The sequence below is a fragment of the Salvelinus namaycush genome, chromosome 21, assembly GCF_016432855.1.
Source record: "Salvelinus namaycush isolate Seneca chromosome 21, SaNama_1.0, whole genome shotgun sequence".
Classification (NCBI taxonomy): domain Eukaryota; kingdom Metazoa; phylum Chordata; class Actinopteri; order Salmoniformes; family Salmonidae; genus Salvelinus; species Salvelinus namaycush.
Genome location: NC_052327.1, coordinates 25,238,843 through 25,254,636, shown reverse-complemented (window position 1 = coordinate 25,254,636; position 15,794 = coordinate 25,238,843). Strand labels below are relative to the sequence as shown.

Below are 15,794 nucleotides of genomic sequence, written 5' to 3'. Positions count from 1 at the left end.
TCATTCTCTTACACACACACACGTTTGTTTTACTATCCATGAAGGCACAATTGATTCCCATTCAAAATCCTATTTTTCTTAACCTAACCTTACCTAACCCTAATTGTAACTTTAAACCCTTAAGCCTAAAAAAATATTTTTCCTTGTGGGGACTGGCGAAATGTCCCCACTTGTCCAAATTCTACTTGTTTTACTAAACTTGATGACTTCTGGTCCCCACAAGAATGGTAAAATCAAACCCCAGACACACACACACACACACACACACACTCTTGAACTCACATAATCAACAGTGAAAAATTAAAATGCTCTCAAGTGCCACAGGTTATTTGACCCTAGTTCCCCAACCAGTATTTGGCATACCAAACGGTCATTGTGAACTGAAAGAGCTGATCCTGCAGGTTTGAGTTGTATGCTTGTCATGACACGGCCTAAATGCTCTGCCTTTGCTCTGACAGTTCTGCTGAGCCTGCAGCACTGGGCTGGGGAGAGGGTGGCCAGGGTGAGACAACTCAGTCTGTCTGACATACCCAACAGAGGTTGCCTCTACTATTCAATGTCTGTTTGTTTACACCCCAAACTTTGAATTACACTTTGTCTTTCTCTGGAAGTGTTGTGTTACTGTTTTTCTTTGTATTATTATTTTTTAACTCGGTATCGTTGGGAAGGGCTCGTAAGCAAGCATTTCACGGTAAAGCCTACACCCATTGTATTCGGCGCCTGTGAAACATATTATATATAATAATTTTTGTTGGGGGGTGCAATCCTGTGCCTTTACTGTGGCCCTTAGCGTTGTTCCTTCACCTAACGCCCACTCCACATGTCTCAGGTCCAGCCAGCATTGGACTCCTGAGCCCTGGAACCCTGGGGTACCTGCTGGAGAGCCTGGTGAGACCACAACAAACATGTAGAACCACACAAATGCTGTTGCGCTGTCAATAGTCATATACTTGGGTTACATGTCATTTTTCTGTAGAATGAGGCCTTGTCTAATTTATCTGAACATCTCTGTTCCCAGAGTTCTGAGGCCCATCCTACTGTTATGCTCTTTGCCCTCATAGCCTTGGAGAAGTTCTCACAGACCAGTAAGTTTGTCCCCTTATCCTGCACATCCTTCTGAAGGTTGCTATGCTATCCCATTGGCCACAAAACGGACTAGTAACTGTTATATTTCCCTGTTGCAGGTGAGAACAAACTAACAGTGTCTGAGTCGTGTATAAGTGACCGACTGGGGGTTCTGGAATCGTGGGCTGACCACACAGACTACCTGAAGCGCCAGGTCGGCTTCTGTTCCCAATGGAGCCTGGATAACCTCTGTGAGTAGTAGGCTACATCATGTTAGGGAGGACAGTTCTCATCCACTGACTGTTAATATTCCCTCTATCCTGTCTCCTCAGTCCTGAAAGATGGCCGTCAGTTCACCTACGAGAAGGTGAACTTGAGCAACATCAACGCCATGCTGAACAGCAACGACGTCAGCGAGTATCTCAAGATCTCTCCCAGTGGACTGGAGGTGAGGGGGCATCTCTCTGTAACACGCCTGACAGAGCAGTGTGACTAGAATGATCCCTGTTGCGCACACAATAAATGATTATACTTTGTTTGTCATGCTAAATGCCAGTATTACACTGATCAGTATCATCTTGTTCCATAGAGATAATGGATCTGCCCTTTTCTCCCCTCTCCCAAGGCGCGCTGCGACGCGTCCTCCTTTGAGAGTGTCCGCTGTACCTTCTGTGTGGACTCAGGCGTGTGGTACTATGAGGTCACAGTGGTCACCTCCGGGGTCATGCAGATTGGCTGGGCCACCAAGGACAGCAAGTTCCTTAACCATGTACGTGCTTACATGCTGTACTGATACACACAGCAAGCAGTGTTTATTTCTGCTAGAGACTGAATGCCATAATGTGTGTTTTTCAGGAGGGTTATGGGATAGGAGATGATGAATACTCATGTGCATATGATGGCTGCAGGCAGCTAATCTGGTACAACGCTCGCAGTAAACCACACTCCCACCCCTGCTGGAAAGAGGGTAAGTGCATCCCAAACTCCATACAGTTTCATGTTGTAGCTCAGAGGCAGGCTGTAATGGGGAGATGTCTGTCAACACCTCGGCTTACACACATTTGTTACCGAACTACTGTCTCTTACAAGCATATGCTTAAGCCTTACACTTTCTTTGATCTGTAGGAGATGCCATAGGTTTCCTACTGGACCTCAGTAAGAAGCAGATGCTTTTCTACCTGAATGGACATCAGCTCCCCTCAGAGAAGCAGGTGTTTTCCTCTGCAACGTGAGTATACACACCCTGCTCCTGCTTGCTCTATTTTCTGGCCATAATCCAAAGTGCACCCCACACAAGTATTGACATAGTGTACATTTCAGTAACTCACTGCTACGTCCAATATCCTCATTAGTCTTCCTACTTCCTTTCTTTTTCCAGGTCTGGCTTCTTTGCAGCAGCAAGTTTCATGTCCTACCAACAATGTGAGTTTAACTTTGGGGCGAAGCCCTTCCGCCATCCCCCGTCTGTCAAGTTCAGCACCTTCAATGACTTTGCCTCACTGGCGTCTGATGAGAAGATTATCCTTCCCAGGTAAGTCTGAGCTAATGTAGCCTTGGGCAAAATGGTTAGGCTTGAAATGATCACTCTAGTTGAACAGGACAACTGCACATTATGTGAACTCCCATGTACCATTTAGTGACTGTTTGTGCTTGTGTGTGTTCCTCAGACACCGGCGCCTGGCCCTGCTCAAGCAGGTGAGCATCAGAGACAACTGCTGCACCCTCTGCTGTGACCAGATGGCCGATACAGAGCTGAGACCCTGCGGACACAGGTACAACAACTTCCCTCTCTGTTTCACCCCTTGTACCTGTATTGAGTATCTATCCATTTGCCTGTGTGTTACGGCTCCTTACGTGGTCTCTGTGTGTGTTTGTATCCTTAGTGGGATGTGTATGGAGTGTGCCTTACAGCTGGAGACGTGCCCGTTGTGTCGCCAGGACATCCTGACCCGTGTCAGACTCATCTCACACGTGTCCTGACACATCACCTTCAAACCAGGACATGAACGCTCCTCCCCTCCTCCTATCACCTTTATCCCAGTAATCAACCCGACCAATAGGACTGTGTGGCTGTGCCAGGGTTCCTGATCGGACCCTGGGCCTAATGTGAGGAGGGAGTGATGGGACCTGACAGAGCTCCAGGAGAGATACAGTGTGGGGGATAGTGTAGGGAGAATAGGACAAGGAGTGGTAACCTTTTCTTCTGCTGCACTCCATGGCGCGTTCTCTCTGTGAGGAAATGGGGCCCCACATCCCGTCTGGGAGCAAAAAAGTGCTTGAAGACTGAGGGGGCAGTGGGAGGAAGACAATTAGAGACATTACCAGGCAGCAACATTTCCAGAATCACCCCATCAATCTTAATGTCATAAACTCAGTGTCTGCACATGGATCTGCCTAATGTTCCCTCCCTTAGGCTCTGGTCAATGTGTCCTGTGTATCTCTGCTCAGAGGTTTTACATGTATCTGTGATTCTCTTGTTTTATTCTGACTAAACGTAAAGGCACAACAACGAAGAGACAGCCTTGGTTGGCTCAGTTGGCTGTGACAATGATGTTAAGGCCCTGCTCGATCATACAATACTAACTGAGCACAGATTTGTGTCCCTCTCTCTACTTGAAGCATTTCTGGGTTGATTGAGTAACCATGCTGTTATAAATGAGATTGAACATTTTATGAAATAACTGTTATTCAAAATACTATTATATTTATCTACAATTCAAACAAAATGTAATGAAATTGGGGTTATTGAAATCACAGCTAATCACATTTTATTTACGGGGTTATATGAAGTGGTTGTGGAAAATCAGAAGGTACTACATCTCGATCAATACTAATGACTGCATTTGGCCACAGTGTGTATATATGGAGGACCAGTTGTCTCCAGTTCATTCCTGACAATGAGTTAGTCATGGAAGAAATTAAGAGTTAAAAGTTCAATTGTATCTGTCTTTAATGGAGTAGCCCCAGGGGTCACAAAGATGTGATTTACTGAATAATCATTCTTTTCTGGGTTATGATAATTGTAATAAATGTATTGTGTTGCTTGTCAATGATGCCAATTTTATTGACAAGATTTAGCAGGCTAGCTACATCACTATTAAACGCATCATCAGCCAGAATGTATGATGTGTATGCCATGCCACATTATCATGGGACGGAAAGAGAAATAAATGTAGTCCATGATTGCAATAAAGGACCTATTAACGCACTTAAACATTGAACGTTAATTTCAGTTCACACGATGTTGAGAGCCTGACCGTACCGTACTCAACTGTACTTCCGGAACTAATTAGCTGGGATCCGTTTCCTCAAGCGACTTAATTTTCTGAAGGGAGCGTTTATTTCGTTGCCTTGGTAATTTGGTGCCTTGGAAGCGATTACCGAAAATCAGACAAACCGATACGTTAGCTTGATAGCTAGCTAAGTAGATTTAGAATGGACGTGAAAGAGCGAAGTAAGTAACTTGACAAATTGTAAATCATAAAAATAAAGTCGGATGGCAATGATTGCTATCTATTGCTGAGCTTGTTAGCCTTTAGTGTGGTAACTTGTTTGCATGCTAATTTAATGTTAGCTTCCATTAGGCTAGCTAGCTAATGTGTTGACATGTTATCTCATTGAGATCCTTTGTAATTTCTAATTCTTTGCCATATCTAATGTTATTGTGCAATGCCTTATTTTTTAGATCTGCTGGGTGATGGAGAGAACATCGTTGAAATGATGGACTTAGAGGAAGAGAATTTTGCTGTTTCAAAGTATGTGTCTGAGGAAGAAGTGAGTGAGGTAACTAGGTTAGAAGATAATGATGGTTTATATTGTTTGGTTGCTGACTACGGTATGTTTTAACCTCCCTAGCTCATCAGATGCTGATGCTGCCTTTGATGCTGTCATTGGGAGTATTGAAGACATCATCATGGGTAAATTGCAGTCTTAGACATGTTTCAGTGTGTAAAGGTTAAATGAATTGCTAATGTTACTAAATTTCCACCTTAGAGGACGACTTCCAGCACCTGCAACAGAGCTTCATGGAGAAACACTATCTGGAGTTTGATGACTCAGAGGAGAACAAACTCACCTACATACCCATCTTCAACGAATATGTAAAGCAGTGTTTATGTTAATCTGCCTCCCTTATTTGAACTAACTCAGAGTGTTTTTTTTATTTTACTGAAAGTATGTCTCGATCATACATATTGTTTACTTCAACCTCAGATTGAGAAACTTGAGAAACGCCTCGAGCAGCAGCTGATGGAGAGGATTCCCTGTTTCAACATGAGCACATTTAACCATTTACTCAAGTAAGTACATTTCCCCTCAGGAGTAACTTTACATGCTGCCACTAGGTGGCACATGCCCCTTGTAAACCAAGTACACCTCACTGCAGAGTGCAACATGTATTGGTTCTCGTTTCACAAAACATTTTTTTGTTTCAGGCAGCACAAAGATGAGGTGTCAGGAGACATCTTCGACATGTTGCTTACTTTTACAGATTTTATGGCCTTCAAGGAAATGTTAATTGACTACAGAGCAGTGAGTAACAACCCAGAATGTTTCCGATTTGATTTTTTTATTTTAGGATCTGCACTAATCATTTGTTAGAGAGGATTGTCGTCTCTATGTTGTTGTGTGTCAGAAACATAGAGATAGGTGGAGGACTCTAGTGCCCAAAAGCCAGTTTAGTATGGGCAGTGCCATTGAGTACTTGAACCATTTTGAAGTAATCAACTGTGTGGGACTTCCTAAGGTTTAAGGAAGGATCTCATAATTCCATCCAGGTCACCAGGAAGGATCAGCCAATAAATTATACTTGTGAGGAAACATTCCATAACTGCAGGTGGCAGTAAATCGCCAACCTTGGCTTTATACCTGTTCAAACAAAACACTCTAGGTGCCAGTGTGCACCCTTTCAGTTTCTTTGCCAACTCATAGAAGTAGTAGAAAAATAAAATTGACTACCTCAAAATGGAGATGGCATCAATGGTGCTGCCTGTGCTCTCATAGACGCCATGATGTGATTTCTATGCTCAGCACCTATACCTTCTGTCTTCAGGAGAGGGAGGGCCGAGGGCTGGACCTCAGTGATGGCCTAGTCGTGAGGTCTCTCAGCTCTGCAACCTCTAAACCCATCACCTCCAGAACAACAGAACTGAAATAACTAATTAAGAATCATCCCCAAACTTACAAACATACACATTCATGTCAAATAATGTAGTGTTGCTGGTGACAGAACATAAGTGTTCATGTCTTGCCCATGCTCACCTTTTGTATTTGAACTGTTGCAGGTTTGCAATGGGAATGGTATCAGTATATTTTACGTCTAGCCATTCTCTGGTGAAGATGGACACTTTTGTCCTCATGGCACAAGGTTTTTTTATTGAATTTGTGAACTTAATTACTTTGAGTTTTGTCTGATTTTTACATCCGTACACATGTCTGAAGTTTCTAAAAACAAACAGTATTTTTATTACGTCATGCACTCAGTGAATGTCACCGGTTTGTGCATATTTGCTTATGTCCCATTGTCTGTAAATAAGGGTTTCAAATAAAGACATTCAGTCATTCTGTAAAATCACATTCTACTTTATTTAAAAAAAGTGTACTGGTGTGGATAAACCACAGCACACACAACACATGATTCTCTTGGTCTTCAGAATGAAAAACATTTCTGAATGCGTGTTCCACACAGACCATTGGGATGCATGTGTATCTACAAGTATTACAATATAAATAGTGTATCATTCATGACACTTTCATAGAGTATATGATCATAGTGGTTATGTATGGGAGCATGTACAGTATGTGAGTCATGAGTGAGTGTACTGATAGATGTGCAGTGCTGGGGTTGCCATAGCAACATACTCAGAAATGGGCTGCAAAATGCTTCTGGTGTTCCTTCCAGTCATAATCTTGACATCTCAAAAATCTATTGATGTCTAGCTTTTTAAAAACAGTTATTTGATGAGCAGGCTCGGTATCTCCTCTTGTCACGGTCTTGTCACGGTTCACACTGTACAAGTCTCTGTGTATGGAGAGGGTTTCTCAGGATAAGTAGTAGAGTAGTCCTATGCAGCACCAGAGTTGCAGACTGCATTACCTCCATTCGACTTCCAGGCCATGTTGTAAAAGAAGGCGCTGGCTCCGTATATGTCGGTACAATGCCAAAAAAACGGAACAAGTGACAAACGCATAGTAAGACCAAATCAGACATGAGAGCAGAATGTTATCATAAAATACATGCCTGCATTCATTATTTCTCGATTGTCAGTTAACTGATATTGTTGATTTCTTAACTGGCAATGTCGAGGATAGGCAGGTGGGTTGTCAGTACTTGTCATATCTATGGGCTTTAGCCAGCTCATTTTCCATTTGTTGTCATGCCATACATGCTACATATTGATAAAGTCTGACTCCTGACCTACATCTATGATGTTTGTGAAAATCTCTGGCCAAATAATATTAATGGTAGGATGGGAATATTTATTGTCTTGACTCTAGAGTCACCGGGCTACTGATTTCCTGGGTTGTAAAAAGGCAGGAGATACATGTCTTTAAACACGCTTTAATCTCCTATGCATGGTGAAACTGTTCATAAGCTCTGTTAGACACATTAACAGCCCTATGTCTTTGTGCAACAGGGCCAATGTTATGGTGACTAGCTTGTTCCTCCCAGGAAGATCAAGGGCTTGACATATGCCTTATTGTAAATAGCAAACACAGCCATAGACACGTAAAAAGGCACACAGACAGGCTGGCTGACTTCATAGTTGGTTTACCTAGTTCTAATCAGTTGATAAGTGACAGAAACACATGAGAAGGCCTTGTTTAGACAAGCACTCCCCTTACAGAGGGCTATATAGACTGAGTCTGAATACATTCCAATCAATACTTGCTATTTTTTCATTGTCAAGCAGAAAACCTTTCACAGGAAGTGCGGATATCCACATTCTATACAGTTATTGGTAGAATGAATAGAAAACAAAGAAGTTTGTTTCTGGCCCTCCTACTACTTGATCTTTTTTCCACTAATTGGTCTTTTGACCAATCACATCAGATCTTTTAATGTCAGATATTTTTCAGAACTGATCTGATTGGTCAAAATACCAATTAGTGAAAAAAATATCACATTTAGGCTGCCTGTGTAAATGCAGCCAATGTTTCGATCCGATGTCTGCATGTGTCTTTGTATGTCTGTACCAGGTGCTCTGTTCTTGACTTACCTTAGCAGCTGCCATATGGCCGTAGCTGTATATGTGTACTGGTAAGGCGTGACTGATGCAGCATTGGCCAGAAACGCTGTGAGGTACAGAACGGTTGCCACAGTATTATACACCATCACCTACAAGATAGAGAACAGATGTTGATGAAGAAAAAACTATATGAGCATACAGCCTAAACGTTCCATTTTCCATTGAATAACAATTACAATAACAGGAGGTTAGTTGCACTTTAATTGGGGAGGACGGGCTCGTGGTAATAGCTGGAGCGGGATTATCAACAACCAATTTGACAGAGCTTGAATAATTTTTTTAAGAAAGTGGAAATCCAGGTGTGCAAAGCTCTTTGAGATTTACTCAGAAAGACGTACAGCTGTAATCGCTGCCAATGGTGATTCTAATTCATGTAAATTAGATATTTCTCTATTTTATTTCCAATAAATTCACATTGTCGTTGTGCGGTATTCTGTGTAGATGGGTGAGACAAAAACAACCTATTTAAAACCATTTTGAATTAAGGCTGTAACACAACAAATTATGAAATAAATCAAGGGGTATGAATAATTTCTAAAGGCACTGTTAGCCCACTGTCTGTATTAAGACATTGTCTATATCGGCTCTCAATAGCTTTTCCCCCCGTGCCTGTCACAAACTCAAGTGTCCAAACCCTAGCCTATATAATGCAAGCGGACCTAGCCTACATCAATTTGCTTTTAGTTGCAAAATACAAATATTCACAATAACATTGCCTAAAATGTTTCCCTATGTTTTATCACCGCTTAATCATCATAGGCTACAGTTATTTATTTCGTTCTTTCTTTTAGAACACCATTCATTGATCAATTCAATAGAAAAAATAACGAATTAACGAGATACTGGCTACCTACTACTATTAAATTACCTTTCCAAAAAGTATTGTCAGAAGTGGGATTCGAACCCACGCCTCCAGGGGAGACTGCGACCTGAACGCAGCGCCTTAGACCGCTCGGCCATCCTGACGTTATTCTACTAGGCTGTGGTAGCACTTATGAGCATATGCACCCGAGTGAAAATTGTCTATAAAATTATAGAAAACATAGCCAGCGAGCTACTTTTGTAACAATAGTATGGCGAATAACATGTGAATGAATAATGAAACAAGGAAGAATATCAGCGAGCTATGAAGCAAAAACGTTAGCAGCTAGCTAGCATATAATCATTAGCTAGCTAGCTAACGTTAGCACGTGGTTTCAAACTCTTGAATAACATTAAGTTACTGTGGCAAGCTTGATCTTAATTTGTCCTCCGTCAGGCGAGACACCTTGGAAGCTATGTGCAATTCTCATAGCATTTATTTGTTTGTTGAACTGGGAAATAACAATGTAGCACGGCTAGGTTAGGCGATAATTCGTCTTAAAAATATTTTTCCCATCAGCATTGGTCAGTCGTCTGTCGCAGTGCTTAATTTGAGCCGGTTCTGCCGGAACAGGATCATGCACCTCTCAGTTTTGGACTGTTTCGTTCCTTAACCCAGTTTCCAGGATCCGGTACCTCTCGTGGCATGAAACATTATTTTCACTGTTTGCAACGTAAAAATTGAGTTAATTTAAATTACCTCTGTAATTCTTCTACCCCCTAAAAAGGTTATATGAAAACGTGCCTACTATTCTAAGAATGTATTCATGTTGGGCCCGTCCGGGTTTATGGTTCACTTTCTATGATCTTTCTCCCTCTCTCTGCTAGACATGAATGAATCAATCCAATTTCTAAAGCCTTTTTCACATAAGCACATGTCACAAAGTACTTGTACAGAAACCCAGCCTAAAACCCCAAACAGCAAGTAATGCAGCTTTCATCTCTCCAGCGTTGCACTTCATTTATTTCCTTGTAGAATGATAGCCGCTGGAGGTGCTGCAGAACCCTTGATAAATTGAAATACATTTGCGAAATGTATAGAATTACTGCTGTCAGTTCAGAAAGAAATGAAATCATTTAGAGTACTAAACCAGGAGTATGTCTATAATTAAGCCACAGAGGAACAATAGCATATTTAAAATAAATAGCCTAGTTATGGATTGAGTGTAGCCCAATCACAAGGCATGCCTACAGTCAGGAACACGCAGAAAATCTGTCAGTGAACCGCATGCAGGCAAAACAGGCCTTTTGCAATATTTCAAATACAATCGCTGGAAAACTCAGGTTGGAAAGCAAATCTATTCTGCTGAAAAAAAAGAAGACTGTGGGCTACCAAATGTTGTCAATTTACAAATAGGCCAATTGAGTGAACAACGAAAAAGAGAGGCTTTCGGTATGAGCGCAACGACTATCGCTGGTGAATGAGCTGTGGGTGAGTCAGTGAAACTGGAAAGCTTGTATTGTCACACGCCAGTTCGTCTTGTTTGCCAAGTCAACCAGCTGGTTTCTCCTAGCCCCTGCTGTTCACGAGTCTCTTTTTCCTCGTCCTCCTGGTTCTGACCCATGCCTGTCCCGACTCTGAGCCCGCCTTCCTGACCATTCTGCCTGCCTGCTGAACTGTACCGTTTTGGACAGTGACCTGGTTATGAACTCTTGCCTGTCCCCGACCTGCCTTTGCCTACCGGTTGGACTGTAATAAATATCAGAGCTCAAACCATCTGCCTCCCGTGTCTGCATCTGGGTCTGGCCTCTTGTTATATTTATAGGAATATAATCTCCTCATATTGTACAATATGTGTGTCTCCACACACCTAGGCCTAGGCTGTTGATGGATTCAAGACAAGGTCGTTTTTATTGATCTCAGTTTGTTAGTGTCAAAGTAGCCTGTCATTTCGATAATTTGTGAGCTATTAAAAAATATTCTGCTAAGGTCTCCAGTCATGTAGAATTGCATGAAATGTGTTATAATTTTTCTCTCTATCAATTCAATTCAAGGGGCTTTATTGACATAGAAAACATATATTTACATTACCAAAGCAAGTGAAATGGTCAAACAAAAGTGAAATAAACAAAAAGTGAACAGTAAATATCACACTCATATTATGTCAATACACTGTTGTAATGATGTGCAAATAGTTCAAGTACAAAAGGGAAAATAAATAAGCATCAATATGGGTTGTATTTACATTGGTGTTTGTTCTTCACTGTTTACCCTTTTCTTGTGTCAACAGGTCACACATCTTGCTGCTGTTATTGCACACTGTGGTATTTCACCCAATAGATATGGGAGTTTATCAAAATAGGATTTGTTTTTTAATTCTTTGTTGGTCTGTGTAATCTGAGGGAAATATGTGTCTCTAATATGGTCATATATTTGGCAGGAGGTTAGGAAGTGCAGCTCAGTTTCCACCTCATTTTGTGGGCAGTGTGCACATAGCCTGTCTTCTCTGCCTACGGCAACCTTTCTCAATAGCAAGACTATGTCTGTACATAGTCAAAGCTTTCTTTAATTTTGGGTCAGTCACAGTGGTCAGGTATTCTGCCACTGTGCACTCTCTGTTTGGGGCCAAATAGCATTCTAGTTTGCTCAGTTTTTTTGTTAATTCTTTCCAAAGTGTTAAGTAATTATCTTTTTGTTTTCTCATGATTTGGTTGGGTCTAATTGTGTTGCTGTCCTGGGGCTCTGTGGGGTCTGTTTGTGTTTGTGAACAAAGCCCCAGGACCAGCTTGCTTAGGGGACTCTTCTCCAGGTTCATCTCTCTGTAGGTGACGTCTTTGTTATGGAAGGTTTGGGAATCGCATCCTTTCAGGAGGTTATTGATTTTAACGTCTCTTTTCTGGATTTTGATAATTAGCAGGTATTGGCCTAATTCTGCTCTGCATGCATTATTTGGTGTTTTATGTTGTACACGGAGGACATTTTTGCAGAATTCTGCATGTAGAGTCTCAATTTGGTGTTTGTCCCATTTTGTGAATTCTTGATTGGTGAGTGGACCCCAGACCTCACAACCATAAAGGTCAATGGGTTCTATAACTGATTCAAGTATTTTTAGCCAGATCCTATTTGGTATGTCACATTTTATGTTCCCTTTGATGGCATAGAAGGCCCTTCTTGCGTTGTCTCTCAGTTCGTTCACAGCTTTGTGGAATTTACCTGTGGCGCTGATGTTTCGGCCGAGGTATGTATCGTTTTTTGTGTGCTCTAGGGCAACGTTGTCTAGGTGGAATTTGTGTTTGTGGTCCTGGCAACTGGACCTTTTTTGGAACACCATTATTTTTGTCTTACTGAGATTTACTGTCAGGGCCCAGGTCTGACAGAATCTGTGCAGAAGATCTAGGTGCTGCTGTATTCCCTCCTTGGTTGGGGACAGAAGCAGCAGATCATCAGCAAACAGTAGACATTTGACTTCCGATTCTAGTAGGGTGAGGCCGGGTGCTGCAGACTTTTCTAGTGCCCGCGCCAATTCGTTGATCTATATGTTGAAGAGGGTGGGGCTTAAGCTGCATCCCTGTCTCACCCCATGGCCCTGTGGAAAGAAATGTGTCTTTTGCCATTTTTTACCACACACTTGTTTGTGTACATTGATTTTATAATGTCATATGTTTTTCCCTCAACACCACTTTCCATCAATTTGTATAGCAGACCCTCATGTCAAATTGAGTCAAAAGCTTTTTTGAAGTCAACTCAACATGAAGACTTTGCCTTTGTTTTTGTTTGTTTGTTTGTCAATTAGGCTGTGCAGAGTGAATACGTGGTCTGTTGTACGATAATTTGGTAAAAGCCTATTTGACAGTTGCTCAGTACATTGTTTTCACTGAGGAAATGTACAAGTCTGATGTTAATGATAATGCAGAGGATTTTTGCTGTTGCTGTTGACACATATCCCACGGTTGTTATTGGGGTCAGTTTTGTCTCCACTTTTGTGGATTGGGGTTATCAGTCCTTGGTGACTAATATTGGGGAAGATGCCAGAGCTGAGGATGATGTTAAAGAGTTTAAGTTTAGCCAATTGGAATTTGTGGTCATTTTTTAGCATTTGTGGTATTTTTTAGCATTTCATGTAGGATGCCAACAACACCACATGTCTTTTTGGGTTGGAGGGTTTTTATTTTGTCCTGTAGTTCATTCAATGTAATTGGAGAATCCAGTGGGTTTGCTAGTCTTTAATAGCTGATTCAAAGATTTATAATTGATCATATATATGTTTTTGCTATTTGTTCTTTGTTATAGAGCCAACACCATTGGAGAAGTGGTTTATCCACACATCTCCATTTTGGATAGATAACTGTTCGTGCTGTTGTTTGTTTAGTGTGTTCCAATTTCCCCAGAAGTGGTTAGATTCTATGGATTCTTCAATTACATTGAGCTGATTTCTGACGTGCTGTTCCTTCTTTTTCCGTTGTGTATTTCTGTATTGTTTTAGTGATTCACCATAGTGAAGGCGTAGACTCAGGTTTTCTGGGTCTCTATGTTTTTGGTTGGATAGGTTTCTCAATTTCTTTCTTAGGCTTTTGCATTCTTCATCAAACCATTTGTCAATGTTATTAATTTTCTTAGATTGTCTGTTTGACAATTTTTGATTTGATAGGGAAGCTGAAGGGTCAAATATACTGTTTAGGCTTTCTACTACAAATTTTACACCTTCACTAATACAGTGAAATGTTTTGTCCAGGAACTTGTCTAAAAGGGATTGAATTTGTTGTTGCCTAATAGTTTTTTGGTAGGTTTCTACACTACTTACCTTCCATCAGCCGAGAGCTGACCAGTGACACGAGCCTACCAGATGAGCTAAATTACTTCTATGCTCACTTCGAGGCAAGTAGCACTGAAACATGCATGAGAGCACCAGCTGTTCCGGACGACTGTATGATCACGCTGTCCGCAGTGGATGTGAGTAAGACCTTTAAACAGGTCAACATTCACAAGGCCGCAGGGCCAGACGGATTACCAGGACGTGTACCCCGAGTATGCACTGATCAACTGGCAAGTGTCTTCACATTTTCAAACTCTCCCTGTCTGAGTCTGTAATACCAACATGTTTCAAGCAGACCACCATAGTCCCTGTGCCCAAGAGCACTAAGGTAACCTGCCTAAATGACTTCCGACCCGAAGCACTCACGTCTGTAGTCATGAAGTGCTTTGAAAGGCTGGTCATGGCTCACATCAACACCATTATCCCAGAAACCCTAGACTCACTCCAATTTGCATACCGCCTCAACAGATCCAAAGATGATGCAATCTCTATTGCACTCCACACTGCCCTTTCACACCTGGACAAAAGAAACACCTATGTGAGAATGCTATTCATTGACTACAGCTCAGCATTCAACACTATAGTGCCCTCAGCTCATTACTACGCTAAGGACCCTGGGACTAAACACCTGCAACTGGATCCTGGACTTCCTGATGGGCCACCCCCAGGTGGTAAAGGTAGGTAACAACACATCCGCCACGCTGATCCTTAACACGGGGGACCCTCAGGGGTGTGTGCTCACTCCCCTCCTGTACTCCCTGTTCACTCATGACTGCATGGCCAGGCACGACTCCAAAACCATCGTTAAGTTTGCCAATGACACAACAGTGGTAGGCCTGATCACCAACAACGACAAGACAGCATATAAGGAGGAGGTCAGAGACCTGGCTGTGTGGTGCCAGGACAACAACCTCTCCCTCAACGTGATCAAGACTAAGGAGATGATTGTGGACTGCAGGAAAAGGAGGACCGAGCATGCCATCATTCTAATTGACGGGGCTGTAGTGGAGCAGGCTGAGAGCTTCAAGTTCCTTGGCGTCCACATCGCCAACAAACTAACATGGTCCAAGCACACCAAGACAGTTGTGAAGAGGGCACGACAAAACCTATTCCCCCTCAGGAGACTGAAACGTTTTGGCATGGGTCCTCATATCCTCAAAAGGTTCTACAGCTGCACCATCGAGAGCATCCTGACTGGTTGCATCACTGCATGGTATTGCAACTGCTTAGCCTCCGACCGCAAGGCACTACAGAGGGTAGTGCGTACTGCCCAGTACATCGCTGGGGCCAAACTTCCTGCCATCCAGAATCTCTATACCAGGCGGTGTCAGATGAAGGCCCTAAAAATTGTCGAAGACTCCAGCCACCCTAGTCATAGACCGTTCTCTCTGCTACCGCACTGCAAGCGGTACCGGAGGGCCAAGTCTAGGTCCAAGAGGCTTCTAAACAGCTTCTACCCCCAAGTCATAAGACTACTGAATATCTATACAAATGGCTACCCAGACTACTTGCATTGCCCCCCTCTTTTATGCTCCTGTTACTCTCTGTTATTATCTATGCATAGTCACTTTAATAACTCTATCCACATGTATATATTACCTCAATTACCTCGACTAACCGGTGCCCCCGCACATTGACTCTGTACCGGTACCCCCTGTATATAGTCTCGTTATTGTTATTTTACTGCTGCTCTTTAATTATTTGTTACTTTATTTGTTATTTTTTGTGTATTTTTCTTAAAACTGCATTGTTGGCTTGTAAGTAAGCATTTCACTGTAAGGTGTTGTATTCGGTGCATGTGACAAATACAATTTGATTTGATCTACAGCATTTCTTAATATTGTGCAGTTCCTTTGGCTTTGATGCC

At 42.2% G+C, this 15,794-nt stretch overlaps 2 protein-coding genes and 1 non-coding gene across 3 annotated transcripts in view; 2 read left to right on the top strand and 1 right to left on the bottom strand.

Annotated features, from left to right (window-relative positions):
• Positions 1-4,115, top strand: part of rspry1 (ring finger and SPRY domain containing 1) — a 31,405-nt gene extending 27,290 nt beyond the window's left edge. The window contains exons 6-15 of the mRNA XM_039017451.1: positions 830-888; positions 1,019-1,085; positions 1,185-1,316; positions 1,398-1,513; positions 1,691-1,834; positions 1,921-2,032; positions 2,191-2,293; positions 2,444-2,596; positions 2,733-2,837; positions 2,949-4,115. Of these exons, the coding sequence (XP_038873379.1) occupies positions 830-888; positions 1,019-1,085; positions 1,185-1,316; positions 1,398-1,513; positions 1,691-1,834; positions 1,921-2,032; positions 2,191-2,293; positions 2,444-2,596; positions 2,733-2,837; positions 2,949-3,045 (1,088 nt within the window). The 3' untranslated portion in view covers positions 3,046-4,115. The remainder of the gene's footprint in view (positions 1-829; positions 889-1,018; positions 1,086-1,184; positions 1,317-1,397; positions 1,514-1,690; positions 1,835-1,920; positions 2,033-2,190; positions 2,294-2,443; positions 2,597-2,732; positions 2,838-2,948) is intronic.
• Positions 4,116-4,245: 130 nt separating this feature from the next.
• On the top strand, positions 4,246-6,615 carry LOC120066234 (ADP-ribosylation factor-like protein 2-binding protein). The gene is made up of 6 exons (XM_039017452.1): positions 4,246-4,820; positions 4,921-4,982; positions 5,059-5,165; positions 5,278-5,363; positions 5,499-5,595; positions 6,116-6,615. The coding sequence occupies exons 1-6, from the start codon at positions 4,735-4,737 to the stop codon at positions 6,218-6,220; spliced, it is 543 nt and encodes a 180-aa protein (XP_038873380.1). The 5' UTR covers positions 4,246-4,734; the 3' UTR covers positions 6,221-6,615.
• A 2,580-nt stretch (positions 6,616-9,195) lies between these two features.
• On the bottom strand, positions 9,196-9,278 carry trnal-cag. The gene has a single exon. It is a non-coding gene; the product is annotated as a tRNA-Leu (tRNA).
• Positions 9,279-15,794: the final 6,516 nt, after the last annotated feature.

Excerpts from the sequence above, each read along its gene's own strand:
- LOC120066234 (XM_039017452.1), top strand. The coding sequence starts at position 4,735 with ATGCCTTATTTTTTAGATCTGCTGGGTGATGGAGAGAACATCGTTGAA. Across the intron at positions 5,364-5,498 it reads ACATTTAACCATTTACTCAA|GCAGCACAAAGATGAGGTGT; the intron begins GTAAGTACATTT and ends TTTTTGTTTCAG. Across the intron at positions 5,596-6,115 it reads TGTTAATTGACTACAGAGCA|GAGAGGGAGGGCCGAGGGCT; the intron begins GTGAGTAACAAC and ends TTCTGTCTTCAG.